Raw genomic sequence first — 25,370 nt, 5'->3', positions numbered from 1 at the left:
AAGATTATGTATATCAGGACCTAAAGTGGCACTGCACAAGTGAGCAGCCTTCTCTCTCTACTGGCTTTCCATATGCATAATTTCATTTCCATTAGTAAAAGCATGAAATTGAGGCAAAGGAACATCAGTCATGCAGAGTATTGGCATCCCAAGTAATCTTGCCTCTGAATTCAAACAGGTCATATGTCCAAGACCCATCCCACTGGAGGAGCAAGTCACAAAATATGCTCTCCAGATTTTGTTCCAGATTTAAGCTAATCAGGTTTTTGGATGCATTTTGCACCAGTTCTTTCCTCTGAGTTTTTTATATTTAGATTCCTGTCCAGTTTCCCGAGATTCTGGCTTTGAAAGGGAGTTGCTGAAAGTTCAGCTGACTTAAATAGAACACTTTCAAAAGTAGCAATGTAGTTGAACAAAAGTGCTATATAAATCCCAGGCGTGTAAGCCTTGATCTGTTTTTTAAGCCAATCATGATGGGTTTTCTTGCCAGGAGCTTTTCAGTGTAGGGTACTTAATGATAGGAATCATAAGAGAGCTAAATATGTGGTGGGGAATTAGGCATGCTTTCGAACAGGCTGTTTCTTCCTCCAAATACTCACTGCCTAATTGAAGGTCAGTGGAAAAACCTGAAAAAGCATTCCAATGAAAAGCTTTAGTTAGAGGCTCGCTTCCTGAGGGGGAGAGCGGACTTTAGTAACTTTCCGAAAGCATACAAGAAAATTGTATTGTCTTCTATTAGGGCAAGCAGCAATAATATATCCAGACCACAGAAGGCAACGCCAGCTCTAGGGTGCATTATGGATATTTAATCTTTGGCGAAGAGGCTGAGTTCCTAGAGGGAGGCTTGAGGCCAGTCTGGCTTTTTAACTCTCCCTCCTGGTGCTTTCTGGTACCCGTACAGCTGATTTCAGAGGGAGAAAGCAGGGCTTCAAATACCACAATGCACTGGGGATGTAAGTTCAAAAACTAGAAATAGCTAAAAGTCTCTCTCTAGAAACTGGACTCCTTGCTCAAGTTCACTAAATCTATTATCAGCTGAAATTAATTTTGATTCAGTTGACTCTAATATAATCCTTTTGATGTTAAAAAAAAAAAGTGAAGGGAAAGTCAAAAATCAGCTGGGGCTTGTGGTTTTGCACCAGAAGATAAAATGGGCAGATTAAATGGGTTTTTGTGGTGTTTGTTTGGTTTTTAGCTTGCTTCCCCAACAAAAGGTCCTTATCTGCCATCATGTTCTGTTTGCATTTTCCAGCACTGTTGTGTGTCACGTGGTGTATGGTAACCTGTTTGTTTATTTTATTTATTTATTTAAGTTTTTTTTTTTGTTTTTTTTTATATACCAACATTCAAGACGGTAGTCCCATCATGCTGGTTCACAAGAAACAGGGGTGCAATTATAACAAACTTTACAATTTGAACAATAGTGCAGAAAAGCAGTTACATATAACAAGGAAATCAATAACTTGGAGTGAGAAGGAAAATGAAGATCAGATAATTATATATATGTATAAATAACATTGTAAGAGGTGGCTATTAACGCTATTACTAGCGGAGCGTGATGATTGATGGGAGTTACATAGTGTTGGAGTTAGGAAAGGCCTGCGTGAACAGCCACGTCTTGAGTCTTTTCTTGAATGTTGAGATGCTGGGTTCCATTCTAAGATCCGGGGGAATGGAGTTCCATAAAGTTGGACCGGCTGTGGAGAATGCCCGATCTCTAAGCGTGATGTGTCTGGTAGTTTTGGCTGGAGGTACTTGAAGTGATCCTTTGTAAGCATCTCTTGTCGGTCTTGTTGAATGGTGTAATCGGAGGGGGATATGGAGATCGATTGGAGCTAATTGATGGATGTTTTTGAAAATGGTGAGAATGGCCTTGTAGATTATTCTGAAGTGGATGGGCAGCCAATGGAGGTTCATCAGGATAGGGGTTATGTGTTCTCTTCTCCTGGTGTTAGTGAGTATACGGGCGGAGGCATTTTGGACCATTTGCAATGGTTTGGTGTGTGATGAAGGGAGACCAAGCATGATGGTGTTACAATAGTCCAGCTTTGCGAAAATGATTGATTGTAGAATCGTTCTAAAGTCATGTGTGTGGAAGAGAGGTCGTATTCTTTTCAGCACTTGGAGCTTATAAAAGCAGTCTCTGGTGGTTTTGTTGATGTTAGCTTTCAGGTTTAGGTGATTGTCAATTAGAACTCCTAGGTCTCTCACTTGTGTAGTATTTGGAACGGTAGGATGAGTGTGTGTGAGGGAGCTGTTTTCTGGTGTGATGAATAGAAGTTCCGTTTTTGATGAATTTAGTATCAAGTTGAGACTTGTGAGAAGCTGTTTGATATTTTGGAGGCAGGTTTCCCAGTGAGACAGAGTTTTTGCGAGCGACTCTTCGATGGGGATCAGGACCTGAATATCGTCAGCGTAGAGGAAGTGTTTGAGATTGAGGTCAGTGAGAAGTTTACATAAGGGTAACAGATAAATGTTAAACAAGGTAGGAGACAGGGAAGAGCCCTGAGGGACTCCTACTGACGCAGGGTGAAGAGAGGATTCTTTATTATGAATCTTAACCTTATATCCTCTGTTGCTGAGGAAGGTTCTGAACCATGATAGGGCAGTGCCTGAGATACCTATGGCTGTTAGTTGGTTGATGAGAAGGGAGTGATTGACCGTATCAAATGCAGACGAGAGGTCGAGTAGTATCAGAAGGAAGGCTTGTCCTTTGTCTAAGCCTAGGATGATGTGGTCAGTCATAGAGATGAGGAGGGCTTCCGTGCTTAAGGTTTTACGGAATCCGTATTGTGATGGAAATAGAAGGTTATTGTCTTCAATGTAGTTTGAGAGTCGTGAGTTTATCAATTTTTCCATTATCTTGGCTATGAATGGGAGGTTAGCTATCGGTCTAAAGTTGTTAGGATCGTTTGGGTCGAGATTAGGTTTTTTGAGAAGGGGTTTGAGAGAGGCAAGTTTGAGGTTGTCCGGGTAGAATCCTTGTGTAAGGGAGCAATTAATGATATCTGCCAGGGTTTTAGAGATAGATTCTGGAATTGATAGTAGTAGTTTGGCTGGGATGTGATCCGAAGGATGCGAGGAAGGTTTCATTTTCCTTAGAATTCCTTGGATCTCAATGGATGAAGTTGTGTCAAGTTCTTCTAACCGAGTGTAGTTGATTGAGGGTTGAGGAGTGGTTAGTGGAACAGTGGGGTTTGTGGGGAGCTGCGATAGAAGAGTATTGATTTTGTTGCTGAAGAATAGAGCTAATTCTTCCGCTTTCGATTGAGCTTGGTCATGTGCAATCTCTGGTTGGTTTAATTGTGTGAGTTTGGCTACATAGCTGAAGAGGGCTTTGGCATCGAAAACAAGGTCGTGTATCTTCGAGGCGTAGTAGTCCCTCTTGGATCTTAAGGTGCTTGATTTGTATTGATGCAGAGATGATTTGTAGATTGAAAGGGTGTTGGTTCCTGGGTTTTTGCGCCATTTAGCCTCATTTTGTCTTAGTTGGAGTTTGAGCTTTCTTAGTTCTGAGGAGAACCATGGCTGTCTTTTGGAGGAATTCTGGTGTGGTTTTTTTTGTAATAGGAGGGCATAGCATGTTAGCTAAAGTTTCGGTGATTGTATTCCATGATCGAAGTGCTGCATTCGGATCTGTAAGGTCCAGTTGGTGGAGTAGTGGTGATAGGTGATTATTAAGGTCTTCTGGTGAGCAGGTTTTCCTGTATTCGAAGGAGGGCGAAGGAATGCAAGCCGGGTTGGTATCTTTTATAGAGAATGAAGTTGTTATGAGGTAGTGATCTGACCACGGGACCTTAGTGCAATTTGGGATAGATACGGGCTTGATAGCAGCGTTAACGAAGATCAGGTCTAACGTGTGGCCGGCTTTGTGGGTAGGTTTGTTAACTAATTGAGTGAAGCCTAGCGCTGTGAAGGCTGTGAGTAGTGTTTCACAGTTAGGTGATGGGGTAGGGTTATCAACGTGCATGTTGAAATCACCTAGAATGATAGCTGGCGAGTCAAAGTTGATGAGGGAAGAGGTTAATTCGACCAATGGTGAAGCATCTGATTCCAAGAGTCCTGGGGGAGCATATATGAGAAGGATTTGGAGCTTGTCTGAGGTGAAGAAGCCGAATTCAAGTTTTGAATTGGAATTGGATTGCTGTAGCGAGAATCTGAGGTCCTTTTTAGTTGCTAAAAGAATACCTCCTCCCTTTTTTTTATGACGAGGAAGCGAGAAGAAGTCGTAAGCCTCTGTAGGTAGTTGATTAATTATTGCTGTGTCTGATGGTTTTAACCATGTTTCAGTGATTGCACATATCTCCGGTTTCACGTCGATGAGGTAGTCATTTAAGATTACAGACTTTTTCGTTAGGGATTGAGCATTGAAGAGGCTTAAAGAGAAAAGGGTGAGGCCTAGAAGTTGCGTGGAAGGAGTGATTAAAATTGAAGAGAGGGATTTAAGGTTGTGTTGTTGGACATGTCGGAAAGAAATTCTTTTAGGTGGTGTATTGTGTTGGAGAGTTGGAATTGTGAAGAATGGGGCCATTTGTAGGGACTTTGTTGCGAGATTAGAAGGATTAAGAAGGGGTTAAGTGAAAGTTGGAGGCTTGTATGTGCAGGTTTGATGAATGCTAGAGGCTTGCAGGGGATGGTGTATGAGTGCTTGAGGCTTGCAGGTGTGGCTGGATGGATGCTGGAAGCTTGTAGGTGAGAATGGATGATTGTTTGTGGCTTGCAAGTGAGGCTGGATGAATGCTGGAAGCTTGCTGGAGAGGCTGGATGAATGCTGGATGCTTGCTGGAGAGGCTGGATGAATGCTGGACGCTTGTTGGAGAGGCTGGATGAATGCTGGAAGCTTGCTGGAGAGGCTGGATGAATGCTGGAAGGGCAATGCAGTGTTGTGTGAGGTTCTGCAGTGTTATATTGCTTTCCAGTACTGGTTGCTGTATGTATGCAGGGAGAGGTAAGAGCTACTTACTAGTAGATGTAATAAATCATTTATGGTAAGCTTAATATACTAATATGGAAACGTCCATTTTGTAAGCATGTTCTAGCAGTTGGACTTATGAATGAGAAGTTCAATGACTCAGATTTGACCCCTTCCCCCTCCCCCAACATGCTAGTAAATTGTGACTTGCATAGTGACCTTGGGCAAGCCATTTTGCTTTTCCATGCTTCAGGTTATCCAATTGTAGTTGAGCAATGCAGGTGCAAACTCCCCACTGGGCAGTGTGCAGGCAGAGACAAAAGTTAAGCTCGCTGTACTGGGATGGCCTCTCCCCTTTTTCTTGCAGGGGAGGAAAAGTACACACATTATTGTGGACAGGGTACACTGAGTGTGGGGGGAGAAGGGGGAAGGTTTTGAAAAGGGCTTTTTCTATTGGCCTGAAGAGAATCCCTTTCCAAATTACTCCCATTATTTATTCTTCTCCCCCTCCGGTAGCTTTCACATGGTACAGAAATACTCTGCCAGGCCTTCTAATCCAGTGGTGCTGTTTGGTTTAGAGTTTATTGCAAAGCATGTGAGGATCTTGTTTGAAAGAGAGATCCCATAGGGCTCAAAATTATTATTAATATTCTGTGTGACACATGATGCATAATGGAAGGGAAGGGTACTATGGGATGTAGAAGTCTTTAACATAAGGACAGAATACTGGTATTGTACAACCTGGGGAACGGTGACTACTTGCAAGAGACGTGGACACTATTTAAAAATACCATCCTTGAGGCCCAACAAAATGTATTCCATGCATTAAAAAAAAGTTAATGGAAAACCAAACGACTGCCAATGAAAGAGGCAATTAAAGCCAAAAGGGTATCATTCAAAAAATGGAAAGCAGACCCAAATTAGGAAAATAGGGAGGAGCAAAAGCACTGGCAAGTTAGATGTAAAAAAAAGTAATTATGTAGGCTAAGACAATTTGAAAAGAAGCTGGCTAACTTTGGAAGTAATATCAATAGTGCAGCCACACTATTAAATATAGCGGGCTAACTTTATCCTGCTAACTTTAGGAAGCTCTATGGTATGACCAGCTTAGCAGAATAAGTTATTTATTTATTTTATTTAACAGTTTTATATACCGAAGTTCTGGTAACAAAGTTACTAATCACTTCGGTTTACATTACAACAATAGATTGACAGTATTTAGAATAATGTCTTACAATGAACAGGATAAATAGAACTTGGAGAAAATAAAAATAATAACTTAAGGGTAATTATATACAAAGTAGTGGACCTTCCTGGAGATCAAAGCTTAGGTATTAAGATTGAAATTAAGAGAATGCTTGGTTGAACAACCAGGTCTTTAGTCTTTTTTTAAAGGTGGGAGTCGATTGTTCAATTCTAAGGTCTGGTGGGAGTGAATTCCAGAGATTAGGACCGGCAGTGGAAATAGCTCTTTTGCTAAGTTATTCAGATAACTACATATCGGAGTTAGCCGGATAACTTATCTGGCTAAAGTAATGCCTTCCCGAAATGACCTCAGAATGCCCCTATTTTATCGCAATAAATTTTAGCCAGACAATAAGATATCAGGCTGTCAGATGACCGAAGAGTAAAAGGGGTGGTCAGGGATGACAGGAAAATAGCAGAAAAACTAAATGAATTTTTGCCCCTGTCTTTACTGAGGAGGATGTTGGTGAGATATTCATGCCGGAAAAAGTATTTAATGGTGATAATTCAGAGGAACTGAAACAAATCATGGTGAATCTGGATGAAGTAATAGGGCAGATTGACAAACTAAAGTTTAAGAAATCACCTAGACCAAATGGTATATGCCCCAGAATTCTGAAAGTACTCAAAAATGAAATTGCAGATCTATTACTAGTAATTCCTGAACATACCCAGATCAATCCAGACAAGCGGGTTTTATTCATCCCTACCAGCAGATGGAGGTAGAGAACAAAACTTTGGGCACTGCCACAAATACGAGAGTGCCACCTGCAGTCCCTCAGTATTTCTCTACCTCCAGCAGATGGTAGAAGTGCTAACCCTGCAGTCCTAACTGACTGGATATTTTAAGGAAGATTGCTCCCCGAGGTGACAGGCTCCTGCAGAAGGGTCGTCCCTCAGGTTGAGCTCAGGAAGCCCCTGGCACGCTTCAGCCCACAACCCTATTTTTATTTTATTTATTTATTTAAAAACTCTTCTATACTGTCGTTAAGTTGGAGAACCATCACAACGGTTTACATATAGGCACGATAATTATGATTGGTATAGCTTACAACTTGAACATGTGCCATCATAGTACGGTAACAATAAAGTGCAATAAGCTATGAGTTTAAGTAAACTAATCAGTTTGGTATGACAATTTCTCAACGGTACAAAATTAACATTACTGTGGGTTTGTTCGGTGCGTCCATCTTAATCAATTTTTTTCCTTCTCTTTGTCCTTCTCGAAAGCTTGTATATAGAGCCAGGTTTTCAGGTTAGATTTAAAGATTTTCAGATTTCTCTGGAGCCTTAGTTCAAGAGGCATGGTGTTCCATAGTACAGGGCCAGCCAGTGACAGTGCTCTTTCCCTTACTTGAGTGAGCCGAGCTGATTTGACTGAGGGGACAGTTAGTAGGGCCTTATTTGCAGATCTTAGGTTTCTGTGAGGGACATGTACGCGCAGTGCTGTGTTGAGCCAGTCGGCTTTTTCCTCATGTATTAGCTTATGAATTATACATAGAACTTTGTATTGTATTCTTTGTTCGATTAGGACCACTGACAGCCAATTCTTTGGTTCCCTCGGTGGGCCCGAAGCCCCTCCGCCTGCCCAGGACAGAGAAGTAACCTTACTTTTAGTTTTGTGCTTTCCTGTGTGTGTGGGCCTTTAAATCTTTGTTGCATTCAGCCTGCTAGGCTGTGCGGCCTAGCAAGCTGAATGCAATAGCAGAACCATGCGGCAGGCTGTGCGGCCTAGCAGGCTGAAATCCTCGGCGAGATCGTCGGGTGCAGGCCACGCAGTAATTGGGCGGATCGGGGGATCATTCGGAGGAGGGAGGTCCCGGTCGGGGCAGATTCACTCCGTTGGGGGCTGGCTGTACTCCTGAATGAGCCGTGCGGTTTTCAGTCGCGGCAGTGGCCTTTTCACTGCGCTGGCGGGAAATTCTTGGGGCAGTGCGCCCTCTTCAGGGTTTGAAAGCTGCCGTGTGGTTCGCCCCTCCCCCTTGCGATCCGGGCCGCGTGGAAGCGCGGCAAGCATAGGATTGCCTGTTTGGATTTTTATTTTGCCTTGCTTTATTTTTTGGTGCTTGTTATGACAGACAAGCAGCTCAGAGAAACCTGCAGGGCCTATGGTAGCCCGTTGGTCGGCGTGAATGACCTCCTCTGCACGAGTGTGCTGGGGAGGGGGGGGGGTCTGAAAGGCAAGCAAAACCACAGAGGCGTTCGTGGACCTCGGCGGTGGTGCTGGGATCACAGGAGGGAGTGGCTATGGCCGCAGAAGCAGAGCCGGATAGGTGGGATTCTTCCCAGTGATCCGGGGGGTCCCCGCTGCTCCTGTCTCCCATGGTTTGACCTAGGGAAAAAGGTCCGGATGTCTCACGCCCTAGCAGCCTCAAGCGCCCTTCGGGGGCCCCAGGGGGATTTTCACCCAAATTCGTACTTTTACTGCACGAGGCCTTCCTGGCCTTCCTGTGCGGTGTCACAGAAGCCAGACGGGTTCGGCAAAGCGGGGGAAGGTCCTCCCTAAAGGTTCCATGGGCACGCGAACTCTGCCTCCTGAGGGACGGCTAGTGCGATTGGTATCGGACTAGGAAGATTTGGACGAGTCTAAGCAGGAGGATGAGGTCTCCTCGGAGGCCAATCAGGATGGGGACCCGATTGGGGGTCCCACTCTGGACTTAGGGGACTCTAAAACTGAACAGGGGACCTTGGAGGGTCTGGAGGCTGAAGGATAATAAGATAAGATCATGCCATACTGGGTCAGACCAAGGGTCCATCAAGCCCAGCATCCTGTTTCCAACAGTGGCCAATCCAGGCCATAAGAACCTGGCAAGAACCCAAAAACTAAGTCAAGTCCATGTTACCATTGCTAGTAATAGCAGTGGCTATTTTGTAAGTCAACTTAATTAATAGCAGGTAATGGACTTCTCCTACAAGAACTTATCCAATCCTTTTTTAAACACACCTATACTAACTGCACTAACCATATCCTCTGGCAACAAATTCCAGAGTTTAATTGTGCGTTGAGTAAAAAAGAACTTTCTCCGATTAGTTTTAAATATGCCACATGCTAACTTCATGGAGTGCCCCCTAGTCTTTCTATTATCCAAAAGAGTAAATAACCGATTCACATCTACCCGTTCTAGACCTTTCATGATTTTAAACACCTCTATCATATCCCCCCTCAGCCGTCTCTTCTCCAAGCTGAAAAGTCCTAACCTCTTTAGTCTTTCCTCATAGGGGAGCTGTTCCATTCCCCTTATCATTTTGGTAGCCCTTCTCTGTACCTTCTCCATCGCAATTATATGTTTTTTGAGATGCGGCGACCAGAATTGTACACAGGTACAGAGGCATGACATTTTCCGTTTTATTCACCATTCTTTTTCTAATAATTCCCAACATTCTGTTTGCTTTTTTGACTGCCGCAGCACACTGAACCAACGATTTCAATGTGTTATCCACTATGATGCCTAGATCTCTTTCTTGGGTTGTAGCACCTAATATGGAACCCAACATTATGTAATTATAACATGGGTTATTTTTCCCTATATGCATCACCTTGCACTTATCCACATTAAATTTCATCTGCCATTTTGATGCCCAATTTTCCAGTCTCACAAGGTCTTCCTGCAATTTATCACAATCTGCTTGTGATTTAACTACTCTGAACAATTTTGTATCATCTGCAAATTTGATTATCTCACTCGTCGTATTTCTTTCCAGATCATTTATAAATATTTGAAAAGTAAGGGTCCGAATACAGATCCCTGAGGCACTCCACTGTCCACTCCCTCCCACTGAGAAAATTGTCCATTTAATCCTACTCTCTGTTTCCTGTCTTTTAGCCAGTTTGTAATCCACGAAAGGCCATCGCCACCTATCCTATGACTTTTTACTTTTCCTAAAAGCCTCTCATGAGGAACTTTGTCAAACGCCTTCTGAAAATCCAAGTATACTACATCTACCGGTTCACCTTTATCCACATGTTTATTAACTCCTTCAAAAAAGTGAAGCAGATTTGTGAGGCAAGACTTGCCTTGGGAAAAGCCATGCTGACTTTGTTCAATTAAACCATGTCTTTCTATATGTTCTGTGATTTTGATGTTTAGAACACTTTCCACTATGATGATCCGCGATTTATCCGGCTTTTCAAGAGAGAGGAGCTTCGCCTGCTTATACCTCAGGTGTTGGAGGAACTGGGGATTAAACTCACCTGGAAGATTCAGATGCTATAGGGGTTAATCTAGTTTGGATGGCCTTTCCCAATTCCGAAGAAAATCCAGGAAATTGATCAACCGAGAGTGGGATTCTCCCGACTCGGGTCTGCGAGTTGGCAGAGCGATGTCCAAGATTTATCCGCTTCTGCAGGACCATCTGGACGTTTTTAAGGTCCAGAAGGTGGATGCGGCAGTTTGGGCAGTCACTAAAAAAACCTCTATTCTGGTGGCTGGAGCTTCCGCTCTGAAGGATGTTCAGGAGCAGAAGTGCATCTCAAGCGAGCTTTTGAGGTCCTGGGGCTCGGCCTGTGGGCGGCGGTATGTGCAAGTCTGATGCAGCGGGCCTGTTTATGTTGGATCCAGAAGCCACAGGAGCAATCGCCTCTGGGACTCTTTCCCCATTCCAGGCGGCCCGCCTGGAGGCAGGGGTTGCCTCTGGCGTGGATGCCTTGTAGGACCTGTTGAGAACCACAGCCCGTGCTATGGTGTCAGTGGTGGCTTCCAGACGATACTTGTGGCTACGCAACTGGTCAGTGGATCTGTCATCAAAATCGCAGCTCTGTAATCTGCCCTTTCAGGGGAAACTGCTGTTTGGTGAGGACCTTGATCATCTGATGAAGTCGCTGGGAGTGACAAAGGGCAATAGGCTGCCAGAGGATCGAAAGTCTGGCCGGAAACCTTTCTCTTCTCGGCCTCGCTTTCGGGAGTCCTCGGCCCCAAGACAGTCCTCACATAGGCAACAGTCCTTTCGAGGGGCTGGAAGGTTATCTAGAGGCGGATCCATCCAGGATGTGGGTGACAATGTCCTCACAATGAGATCCAGCAGGTCCACTCCTTGTGTCTGCAGGCTGGCCCGGTTCTACAGGGAGTGGACCAAGGTCACTTCCAACCGGTGGGTGTTGAGCGAGGTGAGAAACGGCTACGTCTTAGAATTTTCTCGCCCACTGCGGTCGGTCTTTCTGGAGTCGCATTGTCTTTCCTGAAGCAAGCGGGCAGCGGTCCAGGAAATGCTTCAGTGGTTGTTTAGTCTGGAGGTGGTTGTACTGGTGCCAGTGTCTGAACAGGGACAAGGCAGATATTCCATCTATTTCATGGTGCCCAAGAAGGAAGGCACATTTCGACTTATCCTAGACCTGAAGAAAGTCAACCAGAGTTTGAAAGTACCACGTTTTCGAATGGAGGCGTTGCGTACCGTAATTGCGGCAGTATGGGGAGGAGAGTTTTTGGCGTCTCTGGATCTCACAGACGCTTATCTGCATATTCCCATCCATCAGGAGCACCAGAAGTTTCTCAGATTCATGGTTCTGGGACAGCACTATCAGTTTCAAGAGCTGCCTTTCGGGCTGGCCACGGTCCCACGGACCTTTACAAAGGTGATGGTGGTAGTGGTGGCGGCGCTGCGACAGGAGGGATTGTTGGTGCACCCGTACTTGGACGATCGGCTGATACGGGTGAAGTCACTAGAGGAATGTGTGCGGTCCATGGACCGAGTTCGGTCACTCCTGGAATATTTAGGCTGGGTTATCAATATGCTGAAGAGACATCTGGTCCCCTCCTGTTCCCTCGAATACTTGGGAGCCTGTTTCGACACCCAGCAGAGCAGAGTGTTTCTTACAGACGACAGGGTGAACAAAATTCAGGGGCAGGTAGCGCGTCTGCTTCGTCTACAGGTGCCGAAGGTCTGGGATTTCTTACAGGTCCTGGGCTCGATGGTGTCCACATTGGAACTGGTGCCCTGGGCGTTTGCCCATTTGATGCCTCTGCAGAGAGCCTTGTTGTCCCATTGGAATCCTCTGTCGCAACAATATTTCCTGCCCCTGGCTCTGACGGAGTCAGCCAGGGCCAGTCTGGCCTGGTGGATGATGCAGAACAATCTGGAGAAGGGGATGCCTCTTGAGGTCCTGAATTTGGTGGTGGTCACCAGAGATGCAAGTCTTCGGGACTGGGGAGCAGTTTGTCTGGGCAGATCTGCTCAGGGCCTTTGGTCGACGTCAGAACAGACATGGTCCATCAATCACCTGGAGACAAGAGCGGTGCGCCGAGCTCTGGAGCAGTTTCTACCCTTGGTCCGTGATTGGATGGTGCGAGTTTTCTCGGACAATTCACCACAGTGGCTTACATCAACCGCCAGGGGGGAACCAAGAATCCCATGGTAGCACAGGAGGCTCAGCTGCTGTTTGAATGGGCAAAGCTTCATCTCAAAGGAATCGCCACCTCCCATGTTGCAGGAATCGACAACGTCCAGGAGGATTACCTCAGCCAGCAGCAGTTGGATCCGTGGGAGTGATAACTCTCTGAGGGCCTGGGAGCTTCTCTGCGAACGGTGGGGAACTCCGCAGTTCGATCTCATGGCAACGAGTCTCAATACCAAGATGCAAAGGTTGTTCAGCCGGCGGAGGGAGTCCGGGCAGTGGGGCTCGATGTATGTCCATGGCTGACCGGAGTCCTCCTGTACGTCTTTCCTCTGTGGCCGCTGATAGCAGAGGTACTCAGGCATGTAGAGGGCCACACGGGGTCTGTGATTCTGGTGGCTCTGGAATGGCCTCGCCGTCCATGGTTTGCGGATCTGGAGCAGTTGCCAGTGGACGGACCGCTACGCCTGACCCATTTTCCGGATCTCCTGCATCAGGGTCCTATATTTTCCGATCGGGAGGATTGCTTTTGTCTCGCAGCCTGGCTTTTGAGAGGAGGCGATTGTATGTGAGGGGGTATTCGGAACCAGTAATTACCACGCTGCTCCAAGCGAGATGCCCTGCTACCTCTTTAGCCTTTTCCAGGGTATGGAAGGTGTTTGAGACCTGGTGTGGACAACAGGGATTGGACCCTCTTCAGGTATCTGTGTCCCATATTTTGTCTTTTTTGCAGGTGGGTTTATCCAGAAGATTAGCCCATAGTTCCCTTCAGGTCCAGGTTTCCGCTTTGGGTTTTCTCAGAGGGAGAGTCCAGGAGAAGGCCTTGGCATCCCATCTGGATGTGGTGCATTTTCTACGAGGAGTCAAACATCTCCATCCACCACTGCGTCGCATTTGTCCGGAATGGAGTCTTACTTGCTATGGGTCCTTTGCGAGGAGCCATTTGAGCCTCTGAATCGGGTATCTTTGAAGATCCTGACTCTGAAGACGGTCTTTTTGATAGCTATCTGTTCGGCTAGAAGGATTTCAGAATTGCAGGCGCTTTCGTGCCGTGAACCGTTTCTCCAGATATCGTCCGATATGGTGTCCTTGCGTACGGTACCTTCGTTTCTTCCTAAGGTGGTGTCGGTTTTTCATATAAACTAATCAGTGGAGTTGCCCGGGTTTCCGGATTGGGCTCAGGATCCCTTGATGGGACGAGAACTTCACCTTTTGGATATGAGATGGATGGTTTTACGTTACTTGAAAGTCACTAATGCTTTTCGTCGTTCTGATCATTTGTTCGTCCTGTTCGGGGGAGCAAAAAAGGGCGAAAAGGCGTCTAAGGCTTTTTTGTCTCATTGATTGAAAGAGATGATCTCTGCAGCTTATGTATCAAAAGGAAGGGTGGTTCCAGTGGGTCTTAGAGCACATTCAATTCGAGCTCAGGAGACGTCCTAGGCTGAGTGTCATCTGCTGTCTCCTCAAGAGATCTGTAGAGCCACGGTGTGGTCTTCATTGCACACTTTTACCAAGCATTACCGTTTGGATGTGCGGGCCCCGGAGGCGGCCCCTTTTGAAGAGAGTGTTCTTCGAGCGGGTCTTTTGGGTTCCCGCCCAGTGTAAGAGGTCTTTGGTACATTCCACTTGTCTGGACTGATCTGGGTATGTTCAGGAAAGGAAAATTGGTTCTTACCAGCTAATTTTCGTTCCTGTAATATCACAGATCAGTCCAGAGGCCCGCCCTGAGGATCTCTGCTGAAAGACTGCTTGGTCTACTGCTGTATTTATTTGCAAAGCAGATTTGCCATTTTTTGGCTTCAATTTCTAGGTTTAGTGTTTCTGCATGGTTATCTAGTTGGTCAGGGGTATCCATGTTGGGAGCCTCATTCGCTCTTTATTTTTTCTTATCTTGGCTTGGGTATCGATTAATACTGAGGGACTGCAGGTGGCACTCTCATATATGTGGCAGTGCCCAAAGTTTTGTTTTCTACCTCCATCTGCTGGTAGGGATAAATAAAACCCGCTTGTCTGGACTGATCTGTGGTATTACAGGAACAAAAATTAGCAGGTAATAACCAATTTTCCCTTTTTTGTAGCCTATCATTAAAATCATCTATTGTACCTCAAGATTGGAGGCTGGCCAATGTAACGCCAATTTTTAGAAAGGGATCCAGTGAGCCTGACTTCAGTTCTGGGAAAAATCATAGAAACTATTCTGAAGAACAAAATCACAGAACATATAGACAGTCATGGGAAAAGAAAAGAATAGCAAGGAATTCAGGCATCAGATTAAGGCAATACTGCTTAAAGAAGCTTTTTGTGACTAGTTTTAATTGTTATTTTATTGATAATGTTTTTTGTATGAACTGTTTTATGTTATATATTTTATGTATGTAATGTTGTAATCCGCATTGAAAAATATATATTTTTGGATTTTGTGGAATATAAGATTTTAAATAAATAATGGTTTAATGGGACAAGCCAACATGGATTTACCCCAGGGAAGTCTTGCCTCACCAATCTGCTACATATTTTTTTAAAGAGGTTAATAAGCATGTGGATAATAGTGGGCTGGTGGATATATTGTATTTGGATTTTCAGAATGCATTTGACTAAGTCCTTACTGAGACTCCAGAGAAAATTTAAAACTCATTCTTGTGAATTGATTAAATGATAGGAAAAAGAGAGTAAGACTTAATGGTCCATTTTCTGAATGGAGCAAGTTAAACAGAGTGCCACAAGGATCTATACTAGGACTAATACTTTTTAATATATTTATAAATAATTTGGAAAAGAGAACAGCGAGTGAGGTGATCAAATCTGCAGAAACAAAATTATTGTGGACTGTGAAAAACTGCAAGAGAATCTTGCAAGACCTGAGACTGGGAATCCAAATGGCAGATGAAATTTAATGTGGACAATTGCAAAGTGATGCACATACAGAAAAGTAATCCAAACTACAGTTAAACGATCTTGGCTTCTATATTAGGAGTTACCACCCAGGAAAAAGATCTGGGCATCATTGTGCACAATACTTTGAAATATTTGGCTCAGTGTGCAGCGGCAAGCAAAAAAAGCAAACAGAATGTTAATTGTTTTAACATGTTTAAAAAAATCAGAGAAAATATTTTTTCATTTAATACTCAATTAAGTTCTGGAACTCATTGCAGGAGGGAGTAGTAAAAACACTTATTGTAGCTAGGTTTAAAAAGGTTTGGAAAAGTATGTAAATGATTAATCAGATAGACTTGGGGAAAGCCACTGCTTATCCTGACTTAGCAGAATAGGATCTATCTGTTCCCTGTACTTACCCGGATCAGTCCAAACCATGGCTTATGCTTCCCTTCCAACAGGTGGAGATGGAGATAAACTTCAAAGACACCCTCAGTTAAGCAGGTGTGCCTCCTGCATCCCTTCAGTATTTCTCTGTCTTCAGCAGATGGAGGTCGTGCAAACCCTGCAGTCTTGCCCTATTTCTGGGGTGTAGGCTATCCCTTAAATTTATCTAAAAGTAAACTAGCTATACGTTCTGAATCAAGCAAGTTTTAGAAAAAAGACAGTTCTTCTACTGAGAGAAGTTTCTTTATCCTCCCAGGGGGTTGTTAGATCCTGCGGGGTCATCCTCTTTGGTGGCAGGTTAAAGGAGCTGGGGTTGGTGACCCCACGGGGCTCCAGGCAGATAATAAGCAGGGTAAGTGATTACTGGTGGTCCAATTCCTCTCTTACCCCAGGCTGCGTTGGCTTTAAAAAAAAAAAAAATTGAGATGCCGCGGCCATCTTTGTGTGTAACATGTGGTGAAGCCACCGCGCAGCTTTCTAGAGCTGGGATTTGCTCCCGATGCTTACCTGGTGGGGAAGGCAGCTCCTTTTCAGGGTCTGCAGCAAGCCTCGAAGGGCTTCCAAACACCCTGCTCAGCGTGATTTCAGTACTGATCCCTTTTCCCTCAGTGCAGGGACAGCAGCCATTTTAGGCACATGTGCAGCAGCTCAGGCTGATGCTATGGGGGAGGGTCTGTTTCCTCCAGCCCTGTCACCGGGACCTGATGATTTGTTTGATCAGTACCAGGATTTATTCCAAGGGGGACAGGATGTTGATCCTGATTCTTTTCCTTTAGATTTTGTCCTCTTTATGCACAAAGCAATTTTGGCTTCCAGGTCTCCGCAAGCTGCTGCTTTGCCTGTGATACCTGTGCAGGGACCGGCTCCCAAGGTAACCAAGCGCACGGACGGACCCGCATCTTTACGGGTAGCCAAGTTAAAAGGTGCTGTGGCTTCAGATGGCTCTGCTGCCCTGGTGGTGCCGGGACATGCGGCGGCTGTTGCAGGGGCCTCTCCGCCCCTCCCCGCGGGGGGGAGGGGGATTGAATGAGGATCAGGGGAAACAAAATCCCCTAGATGGCGATGACCCTAAGGTGGTCCGCCTGTTTCAGAGAGAGGAATTAGAGCCTCTCATTCCTGCAGTTCTTTCTGAGCTCGGGGTGGAGCTCCCCCTGCTTGCTCCGCCGCAGGATTCTGTGGACCCAGTCCTAGCGGGAGTTCAAATGTAGACCCGGGTTTTTCCGGTCCATGCCATGCTGCATCAGCTGATGACCAGGGAGTGGGATGCTCCGGATGCTGGTCTGCGGGTTGAACGAGCCATGGATAAGCTTTATCCCTTAGTGGATGATTTTTTGGATCTATTGCAGTCTCTTAAGGTGGACACGTTGGTTTCGGCAGTTGTCAAAAGAACCACGATCCCGGTAGCAGGCTCGACGGCTCTCATGGACCTGCAAGACTGCAAGCTGGAAGTGCTGTTCAAATGCATGTTTTAGGTGTCGGCTCTGGGTATCCGGGCGACGGGGTGTAGCAGTTATATGCTGCGTGTGAGCCTGCACTGGGTACAGCAATTGCTCATGTCTCAAGATGATCTCCCTCCGGCGGAGTCTGAACAGGCGCAGCATTTGGAAGCTGCAGTGGCATATGGGGTGGATGCATTATATGACCTGATCCGCACTTCTACTCATGCTCTGTCGTCGTCGGAGTCGGCAAGAAGGCTTTTGTGGCTCCAGAACTGGTCAGCTAATGTTTCCTCCAAGGCCCAGCTTGGTTCTATGCCGTTTAAAGGGGGTTTTTTGTTCGGGGAGGATTTGGAGCAGTTGATCAAAGGAGAGCCGGGAGAGAGAGATTCTGCCCAGGCACGCTACAATTGCTCAGATGCTAAATTTTTTTTTGCAAGATGGTTTGGCCAAGGGTTTGTCCTTTAATTCCCTTCGGGTACAAGTGGTGGCCCTCGGTTCCTTGGTTGGTAGCTCGGTGGATTTGCATCCAGATGTGGTGAGTTTCCTCAGAGAAGTACGGCATCAGAAGCCCGTGGTCCGTCCGGTTTGTCCTTCTTGGAGTCTTAATCTGGTTCTTCGCGTATTGTGTGATCCACCGTTTGAACCCCTTAAAATGGTAACCTCATCTTGAAAACTGTGTTTTTGTTGGCTATCTGTTCAGCTCGCAGAGTTTCTGAGTTACAGACTCTCTCCTGTAGGGAACCTTTTTTGAGGATTTCGGACTCGGGAGTTTCTCTGCGTACGGTACTGTCCTTTTTACCCAAGGTGGTCTCATCTTTCCATTTAAGTCAATCGGTTGAGCTTCCAGCCTTTCCCGATTTGTCAAATGATGTACAGCATGCACGAGAGCTTTGTCGGCTCGATGTTCGGCGTGCCTTGCTGCATTACTTGGAGGTCACTAATTCTTTCAGACTTTCAGATCATTTGTTTGTCTTATGGAGCGGTCCCAAGAAGGGGCACAAGGCATCTAAAACAACGATTGCTCGATGGCTAAGAGAAGCCATATCATCTGCATACATTTATAAAGGGAGGCTGGTTCCTGAGGGCATGAAGGCCCTTTCGGTTCGTTCGCAAGCAGCTTCATGGGCCGAATGCCAGCTGGTACCACCTCAAGAGATTTGCAGAGCTGCTACTTGGAAGACGCTACATACTTTGCTCGCCACTACCGCTTGGACGTTCAGGCGCCCAGAGACTTTGGCAGTGACGTATTGCATGCGGGCCTTACGAGGTTCCACCCGGTTTACGGAAGTTCTGGTCCATCCCATGGTTTGGACTGATTCGGATACATACAGGGAAAAGAAAATTAGTTCTTACCTGATAACTTTCGTTCCTGTAGTACCACGGATCAGTCCAAATGCCCGCCCAAAGACTGGGAATGGGTAACAGGGTGATCTATACAGTCCGCACGCACAAGTTTCATTTGTATTATTGCAGCATACTAAGAAAGAAAGCTACAGTTTTCATGTTTATTCGTTCATGTTTACAGTTCTGTTCTTGCTTGATTCATTGCTAGGCCTATTCTGCTTTGATATTCGATATATTGAAGGATGCAGGAGGCAAACCAGCTTAATTGAGAGTGCCTTTGAAGTTTATCTCTGTCTCCACCTGCTGGAAGGGAGGCAGAACCCATGGTTTGGACTGGATCCTGCCAGTACTTGTGACCTGGATTGGCCACTGTTGTGAATGACCCTCAGTCTGACCAGAATGGCAAGTATTTTGTTCAATCATGATTTTATCAACTGTGTCAAACCCCCCCTCCCAGTAGTCTCTCTTCCAACTGATAAGCCCTATCCCATTAGCCTTTCTTCATCCAACCACTTTATCATTATTATTGTTGTCCTCCTCTGCACTTACCTACTTCTGCTATGTCTTTTTTGAATTGAGGTAGGGCGACTAGAACTACATGCAGTACTCAAGGTGCAGTTGCACCACAGTACTCAGGCATTATGATATTCTCCATTTTATTATCTAGTCCTTTCTAAATAATTCCTAACATTGTATTTGCTTTTGTGACAGTTGCCGCACACTGAACTGAGGATTTCAAAGTATTGCCCACATGGACTCTGAGGTCCTTTTCTTAGGTGGTGATTCCCAATATAGAACCCAGCATTGTTTACCTGTGGTTGGGATTATTTTTCCCTATGTGTATCACTTTGTACTTGTCCACATTACATCTCATTTGCCATTTAGACATCCATTTCGTCCATGGAAAAGATTGTGTCATGTTGCAGTTCTCTGAAAACTCTGGCCATTATATCTTCTTGCTTTGGTGCAGTAGAGTTAAAAAAAAGCTCCAAATTCTCACGTTGTCAAAACCGTCAACTGTTTGATAATACACTAGTTTATCTTCTTTTTTTTAAACTTTTTCTTATTTATCACCTTAAAGCAGTAGTTTTGTAATGTTTGAAAAGTATTTTTTAAATTTGACACTAATAGTAGCATAAATGCTCTCCTGACCACCAAATTGCTGTGTGTCACTCCTCTCTGAGGTCAGTGTCTCCAAATGGATTTATTTTGAGCATACAGTGACAGGAACGATCTTCAATCTTAAGCCTCAGGGCATGTTGGGTATGATCTCAGTTTCTCAGATTTACTCCCTCTTTATTGCTTGACTGCATGCAGCATCAAACACTTACACTGGGCTGGATTCAACGAAAGCTGGAAATATCTAGACAAGTTGGACTCCTCCATGCGCAGTGCTATAGCAGTAACCAACACTACTACATAGAACCATTTACTGTTTGAGTTATCATACAAGCTTTCTGCCATTGATGCCTGCCAAAGAGTGCAATGTATAGGAGATCTTTTTTAGTTTCTTCTGCTTCAGCATAGCTGAGGCACTTTCTTAACATCTTTATTTCCTTATGAATAGAAAATAAAAAATGTGTTGGGGAGTTGAGAGAGCACAATAACCATTTGCTCATCCTTGTTTCCTCATTGAGTCCTGTGGAGCTGGGCCAGGGACCCAAGAGGGGTAGACCGGGGACTGAAGCTTTTTTTTTTTTTTAAATAGCTTCTTGTCTTTGGTTTGAGATGACATCACAGTTAGAATATGTGCAGAGCACATCCTCCACCCAATTCTGGATGTTGGCGATGCCAGTACGGCGACCCTGCATATCTGGGAAGGACCATTGAGATTCCCGTATGTTGCAATGAAGCTGAAAATGTTTTGAGTTTCAGAGCAGCAGATGTCAAGAAAACCTTCTTAAGAAGTGTTTATTCAGTTTTCCAGAAATATGCAGTGCCTTTGAGTAGCATTTTATTTACAGAGGCCATACATTTTTCGAAGTCCTGAATTTGTGGGAGGGGGGCTCCAAGAGCAGGAGTGGCCAACTCTGGTCCTTGAGAACCACAAATGGGCCAGGTTTTCAGGATATCCACAATGAATATGCATGAGGTAGATTTGCATGCACTGCCTCATTATATGCAAATCTATCTCATACATATTCATTGTGAATATCCTGAAAACCTGGCCCATTTGTGGCTCTCGAGGACCCAATTTGGCAACTCCTGCCCTGGAGCTTTGTGCTGTGTTCTGCAGGTGGCCCCACTGGGAGTGTAGCATGGAATGACACCCCGACACTAGGACTCATCTTGCCAGTTTATTATGTTTAGTTTTAAGTTTACAGTAGCCAAATTTTTAATCTTAGTCTGGTGTGGTAATGTTTTAGTATTGAGATGGTCATCTATAATTGTTAATGTGAGGAAACATAAGGAAAATTATATGTATATATATATCAAAATTGATCTCAGGAAGATGTCTCCAATGAGAAAATTGTCCTCTGTGTTTTGTCATTTATGTCCAATGGTGTGCATACCTGCTTAATAGTCTGTGATGTCCATGGCGCAGGCATCCAGTGCTTAGCCTCTTCATCTCTTTTACCCAACAGGTCATATTTCACGATGTGAACGCACTGACGGAAAAGCTGTTTCCAATAGTCGAAGCCATGCAGAAGCACTTTAGTGCTGGATCTGGGACGTACTATAGTGACTCCATCTTCTTCCTGTCAGTAGCTATGCATCTCGTAATGCCCAAAGGTAAACAGATCCTATGAAGGGTTCCTGAAGGCGCTTGAAGTCAAACAGGAAACCTCAAAAATGTTGAAGCTGAAGTAGTGCACTGATTCATCAGAGTAAAGAAGGATTTTTATTTTTTTTGTGGCCTAGCAGTTTTTCTCCTGCTCCTTTGGGTGTTCAGGTCAATCGGAACTGTCCTCCTATTGAGCTTACAGCACCATGAGCCTTCATTTGCAATTGCTTGAGTTTTTTCCCTTATTTTTATATTCCTCCCACCCAAATCAGCCCAACCTATGCAATGAGTCTCCATCCCACCAGAACCTGATTGAGCTAGCTCAGTCTGGTGGTGGCCAGGTAGCCCACCAGATTTGGGTGGTAGAAGCAGGTGAAGAGGATAACCTAAGAAAGACAGGTTCCTGTCGAGCCAGGTGACCAAGGTACAGGGCATAGGCCAGCAGTCCATGACAGGATGGAACAAATGAGGAAAAGTCAGAAGCAAGGCAAGTTCTGACTCAAAATGGTCAGGAAAGCAACAGAGTTTCAGGAGCCATGGCCTAGAATGGTTTCATGGAGTCACTGGGTAGAAACACCAAGTGGGGCTTGGCGCTCTGTTTGAACCAATGGAATTTCTTCTTGGGTGTGTCCTGTTAAGGTAGGATAACTTGTTGACTCTAGCCCTAGATTCTTAGTGAGCCTGTGGCTCAGCTGTCACATTCCCTGCCCTCAAAGTCTCTGATCCACTGGATTTGAGCCCTGTCGGTCCTTGCAGATGCTTGGCTTCAGTTCTCAGACCTCCTTTCTGATCCACAAACCATCACCTGCTTGGATGCTGCAGAAGCAGCATTCACAGTCCCCAAGAGGGAGGGAATCTCAGTCATAGTTCAAGAGTGACTCCATCTTGCTTTCTCAAGAATGCACTTGTACTAGGTTCTAGATAGAACCACTGTTCAGTAGCTGGACTAGAGAGAAGGGGGGCAAAGGAATAAGAGTGAGGGAAAAACATTAACACTTGTGATTGTTAGGCCCAGCTATGGTAGCTTCTGATTGAGGTGGAATCTCAAAGGAGTGGAAGGAAGTTAGGGGGCACAAAGAAATGATTTAAAAATGGGATAAGCTCTTAAAATGAATGAATCAGATTCGTTCATATCCAAACTTACATTTGTGAAACATTGCTGGCATTCCCTTGCAGTGCTGTCCTTGTATAGTGGTTTTTTTTTACCCCTGGGCTCTGTCAGCGTGGCCCAGTTTTCCTCTGACTTTGGGATATAGACTAAAATTTGCCAACGAGCAGTACTAAGTCTTGGAACCCACTTCCTCAGCAATGAAAGGGTTTATTGAACCTCCCTGCCACGCAGCCTGGTTCCTTTGAAACAGGATGAGCTTAAGCCATTCTGAGCTATTTCTAAATTTAGCTGCTGGGGAGATATTTTGGTAGATAATTATATGGCATCAAACACAGTAATTTTGCTGAACATTTGATTGCTCAACAAGAAAGAAACCCTTTTCTCAGTAGTTTGCTCCTTTCACCCAGTGCGGCAGCAGCAGCACAGTTCCCGGGCTGGGTCACTGGCTTGTGTTTTTCCATATGTTACTCCTGTGCCTTATTATTTGTTAAACTTAACTTATGGCTGTAAATGAAATATTCGTTTCATCATTGCTCTGTTGTATATTTAAAACGAATATGCTTGGTGATTTGCTTTAAATTCTTGGATAGGTCTTCACTCAAAGATTGATGAGACAGGAAGTGTCCATGGGGTGGACAGGGTTGAGGTACTGAGAAATAAATTTACTTTTAGTCAGTCCTAAGGTTGGAGGGAATTGCTAGGAAAAAAACCCAAAAAACTTCCAGGAGTCAAGTTGGAATGGGACTTGCTGAATTGGGGTCTTATATGTCCGGTCCTTGGGATAAGCTCCCAAGAAACAAAAGTATTTTTAGCTCATGAATTCTGAGTGCTGAGGCTTCTCAGGTTGTCTCTGCTGAAACTAATGTTAAACCCTTGGTTTAATGAATATTGGAGTCAATGTCCAGTAACAGACCAGAAGAGGCAATAAACTATGTATATTCAGTTACGCTGTGGGCCTGATTTTGGCAAGAACTTTTCTCCTTGATGCAGAATGGATCGGACCCTGTGTGTGTGATTTTTTTTTTTTTTTAAAGAAACCCAATTGGTGGTCATAATGGAGAGATGGAGGGGAGTGGCAGGTAGAGACCTCACTGGCTAGTGAATCCCATTTAATAAATAAAACTGCAACTTTAGCTTTCTCCAAATATTGGAAACACCTTTCCCAGCAGTGTTGTCTCTCTTATAACTAGGGTTCTTTGTTTTCTGTTTTTATTTTAGTTTTCCCAGGATTTTATTTATTAAAATGGGAACAAAAATATTTACCTTGAAAAATGAGTCATTTCTTTCCACTGATTTCTCCTATTTGTGTTCTTGTTGTAATAAACACGGGATTAAATAAAATAAAAACTGAAAACTAGGATCCCTGCCTGGTGCAGATCTGAATTTCCGTTTGCACAGTGCAGCATATTGGTAGTAAATGGCTCTTTGCCATTGCACTGAAGGGAAACTTGCTGGCAGATTATAACCTGTGCTGTGTTCTCTTCCTTTAGGATTTTAATTAGCATGCTATCTCACTAATTTAAATTTTTAATGCAGCTTTAATCCTGTAACAGAAGTGGAGCTTGCATAATGTGAAAGGCGAGTTACATCTTTGGGGAGAATTTTGTTTTGGCTTGAACTCTCAATTAAAGGTGGGGAGGGCTCAGAAAGACACACCGGTGTAGAGTTAGTGACCTGTAGGCTTTGATGCAGTTTGATTTCAGATTGCTCTGGACCTCTGGCAGCATGGATTAATAGCAGTATGACTTGGGTGCAGTTGATGCTTCATTCTGGATTGCCTTTCTTCTTTTCTATTACATGGGATCTTTTATTTTATTTTATTTTTTATTTATCAGTCATTTTACAATATTTATCAAGCAAACACACTTGAAATGCAAAGACACATGTTCAGACATAAATTTCACATCAAAAATGGAGGAAAAACTTTTTTTTTTTGCAACAAAATAATACATGTGTTATATATTAGACCACTAAAGGGACCAAACATGACTCCTGATATCCACAATCCAAAGGAAATAACTCAAGAAATATAGCGGTTACAGGTCAGTTACATTATTTCAAGATCAATTTGCACTCCATAAGACTTCCTTAAGCAGAGACTGGGAACTGGCCCAAATCCTCCCCCTTATTACTAAAGAAATGTACTAATTGGGAGGGAAGAAAAAATTGGTATGAAACCCCTTGATATTTTAACAATCATTTACATGGAAATTTAAGAACATATAATGCTCCCAATTGCTGTACTCTAGGTCTTAATAGCAGGAATTGGCTCCTGAACTTCTGCGTTTGCCTGGATTGATCCAGGAACATCAGAATTTTACATTTCAAAAAAAGTTCCTTTCGATGTTGAAAGTACTTTTTGAAAATCCATTCCTTGTCTGAATCAAGTAGAAACGTAACAATCAAGGTAGATGGCACTGCTGTTTCTTCATCCGACTGTTCCAATAAATCATATATATTCATCTTTGGTAACTCTTTCACTTGAGCCTTATCTTCTTCCTGAGCTGTAACCTTCTTAGTGTGGCATAGCTCCCAGTGGCAACTATAGGAAGTGTTTCTTCTGGAATCTTTAAAGATTCTATTAGATACCTTTTCCAGATATCCTTAGGAGAAATATGTGGAAACTTCGGAAAATTTATACAACGTATATTCTTAGTGCGAGCCATATTTTCTAGATACTTCAACTTGAAATTGAATGAATTATTTTCTTTTATGATTTCTTGTTGGGTAAGAATTAAACTTTCAATTTTTGTATTTTGTGAATCTTGAATCCTTTTAACTTCACCCAAATCTTTTTCTGCTAGTTGCAATCTTTTATCCATTTCTTGTACCATTTTAGAAATATTGGTAACTTGCGAGGAAACATTACTGTTCAATATATTAATTGCGTCCCAGATCGTTTCAAGTCTAAACTCCAAAGGCCTCATCAACTCCGTTAACTGAAA

At 44.2% G+C, this 25,370-nt stretch overlaps 1 protein-coding gene across 4 annotated transcripts in view; it reads left to right on the top strand.

The window, feature by feature from the left end:
* XXYLT1 (xyloside xylosyltransferase 1) overlaps positions 1 to 25,370 on the top strand; it is a 529,386-nt gene that overhangs the window by 137,319 nt on the left and 366,697 nt on the right. For all 4 annotated transcript variants that reach the window (XR_003858535.1, XM_029615071.1, XM_029615069.1 and 1 more), the window contains one exon: positions 21,175 to 21,322. Coding sequence is in view for 3 of the 4 variants with exons in the window: in XM_029615071.1 (XP_029470931.1) it covers positions 21,175 to 21,322 (148 nt within the window). In the remaining variant the exon portion in view is untranslated. The remainder of the gene's footprint in view (positions 1 to 21,174; positions 21,323 to 25,370) is intronic.

The sequence above is a fragment of the Rhinatrema bivittatum genome, chromosome 9, assembly GCF_901001135.1.
Source record: "Rhinatrema bivittatum chromosome 9, aRhiBiv1.1, whole genome shotgun sequence".
Taxonomy (NCBI): Eukaryota; Metazoa; Chordata; class Amphibia; order Gymnophiona; family Rhinatrematidae; genus Rhinatrema; species Rhinatrema bivittatum.
The sequence above is the reverse complement of the archived record's forward strand: the minus strand, read 5'-3'. Positions and strand labels throughout refer to the sequence as shown.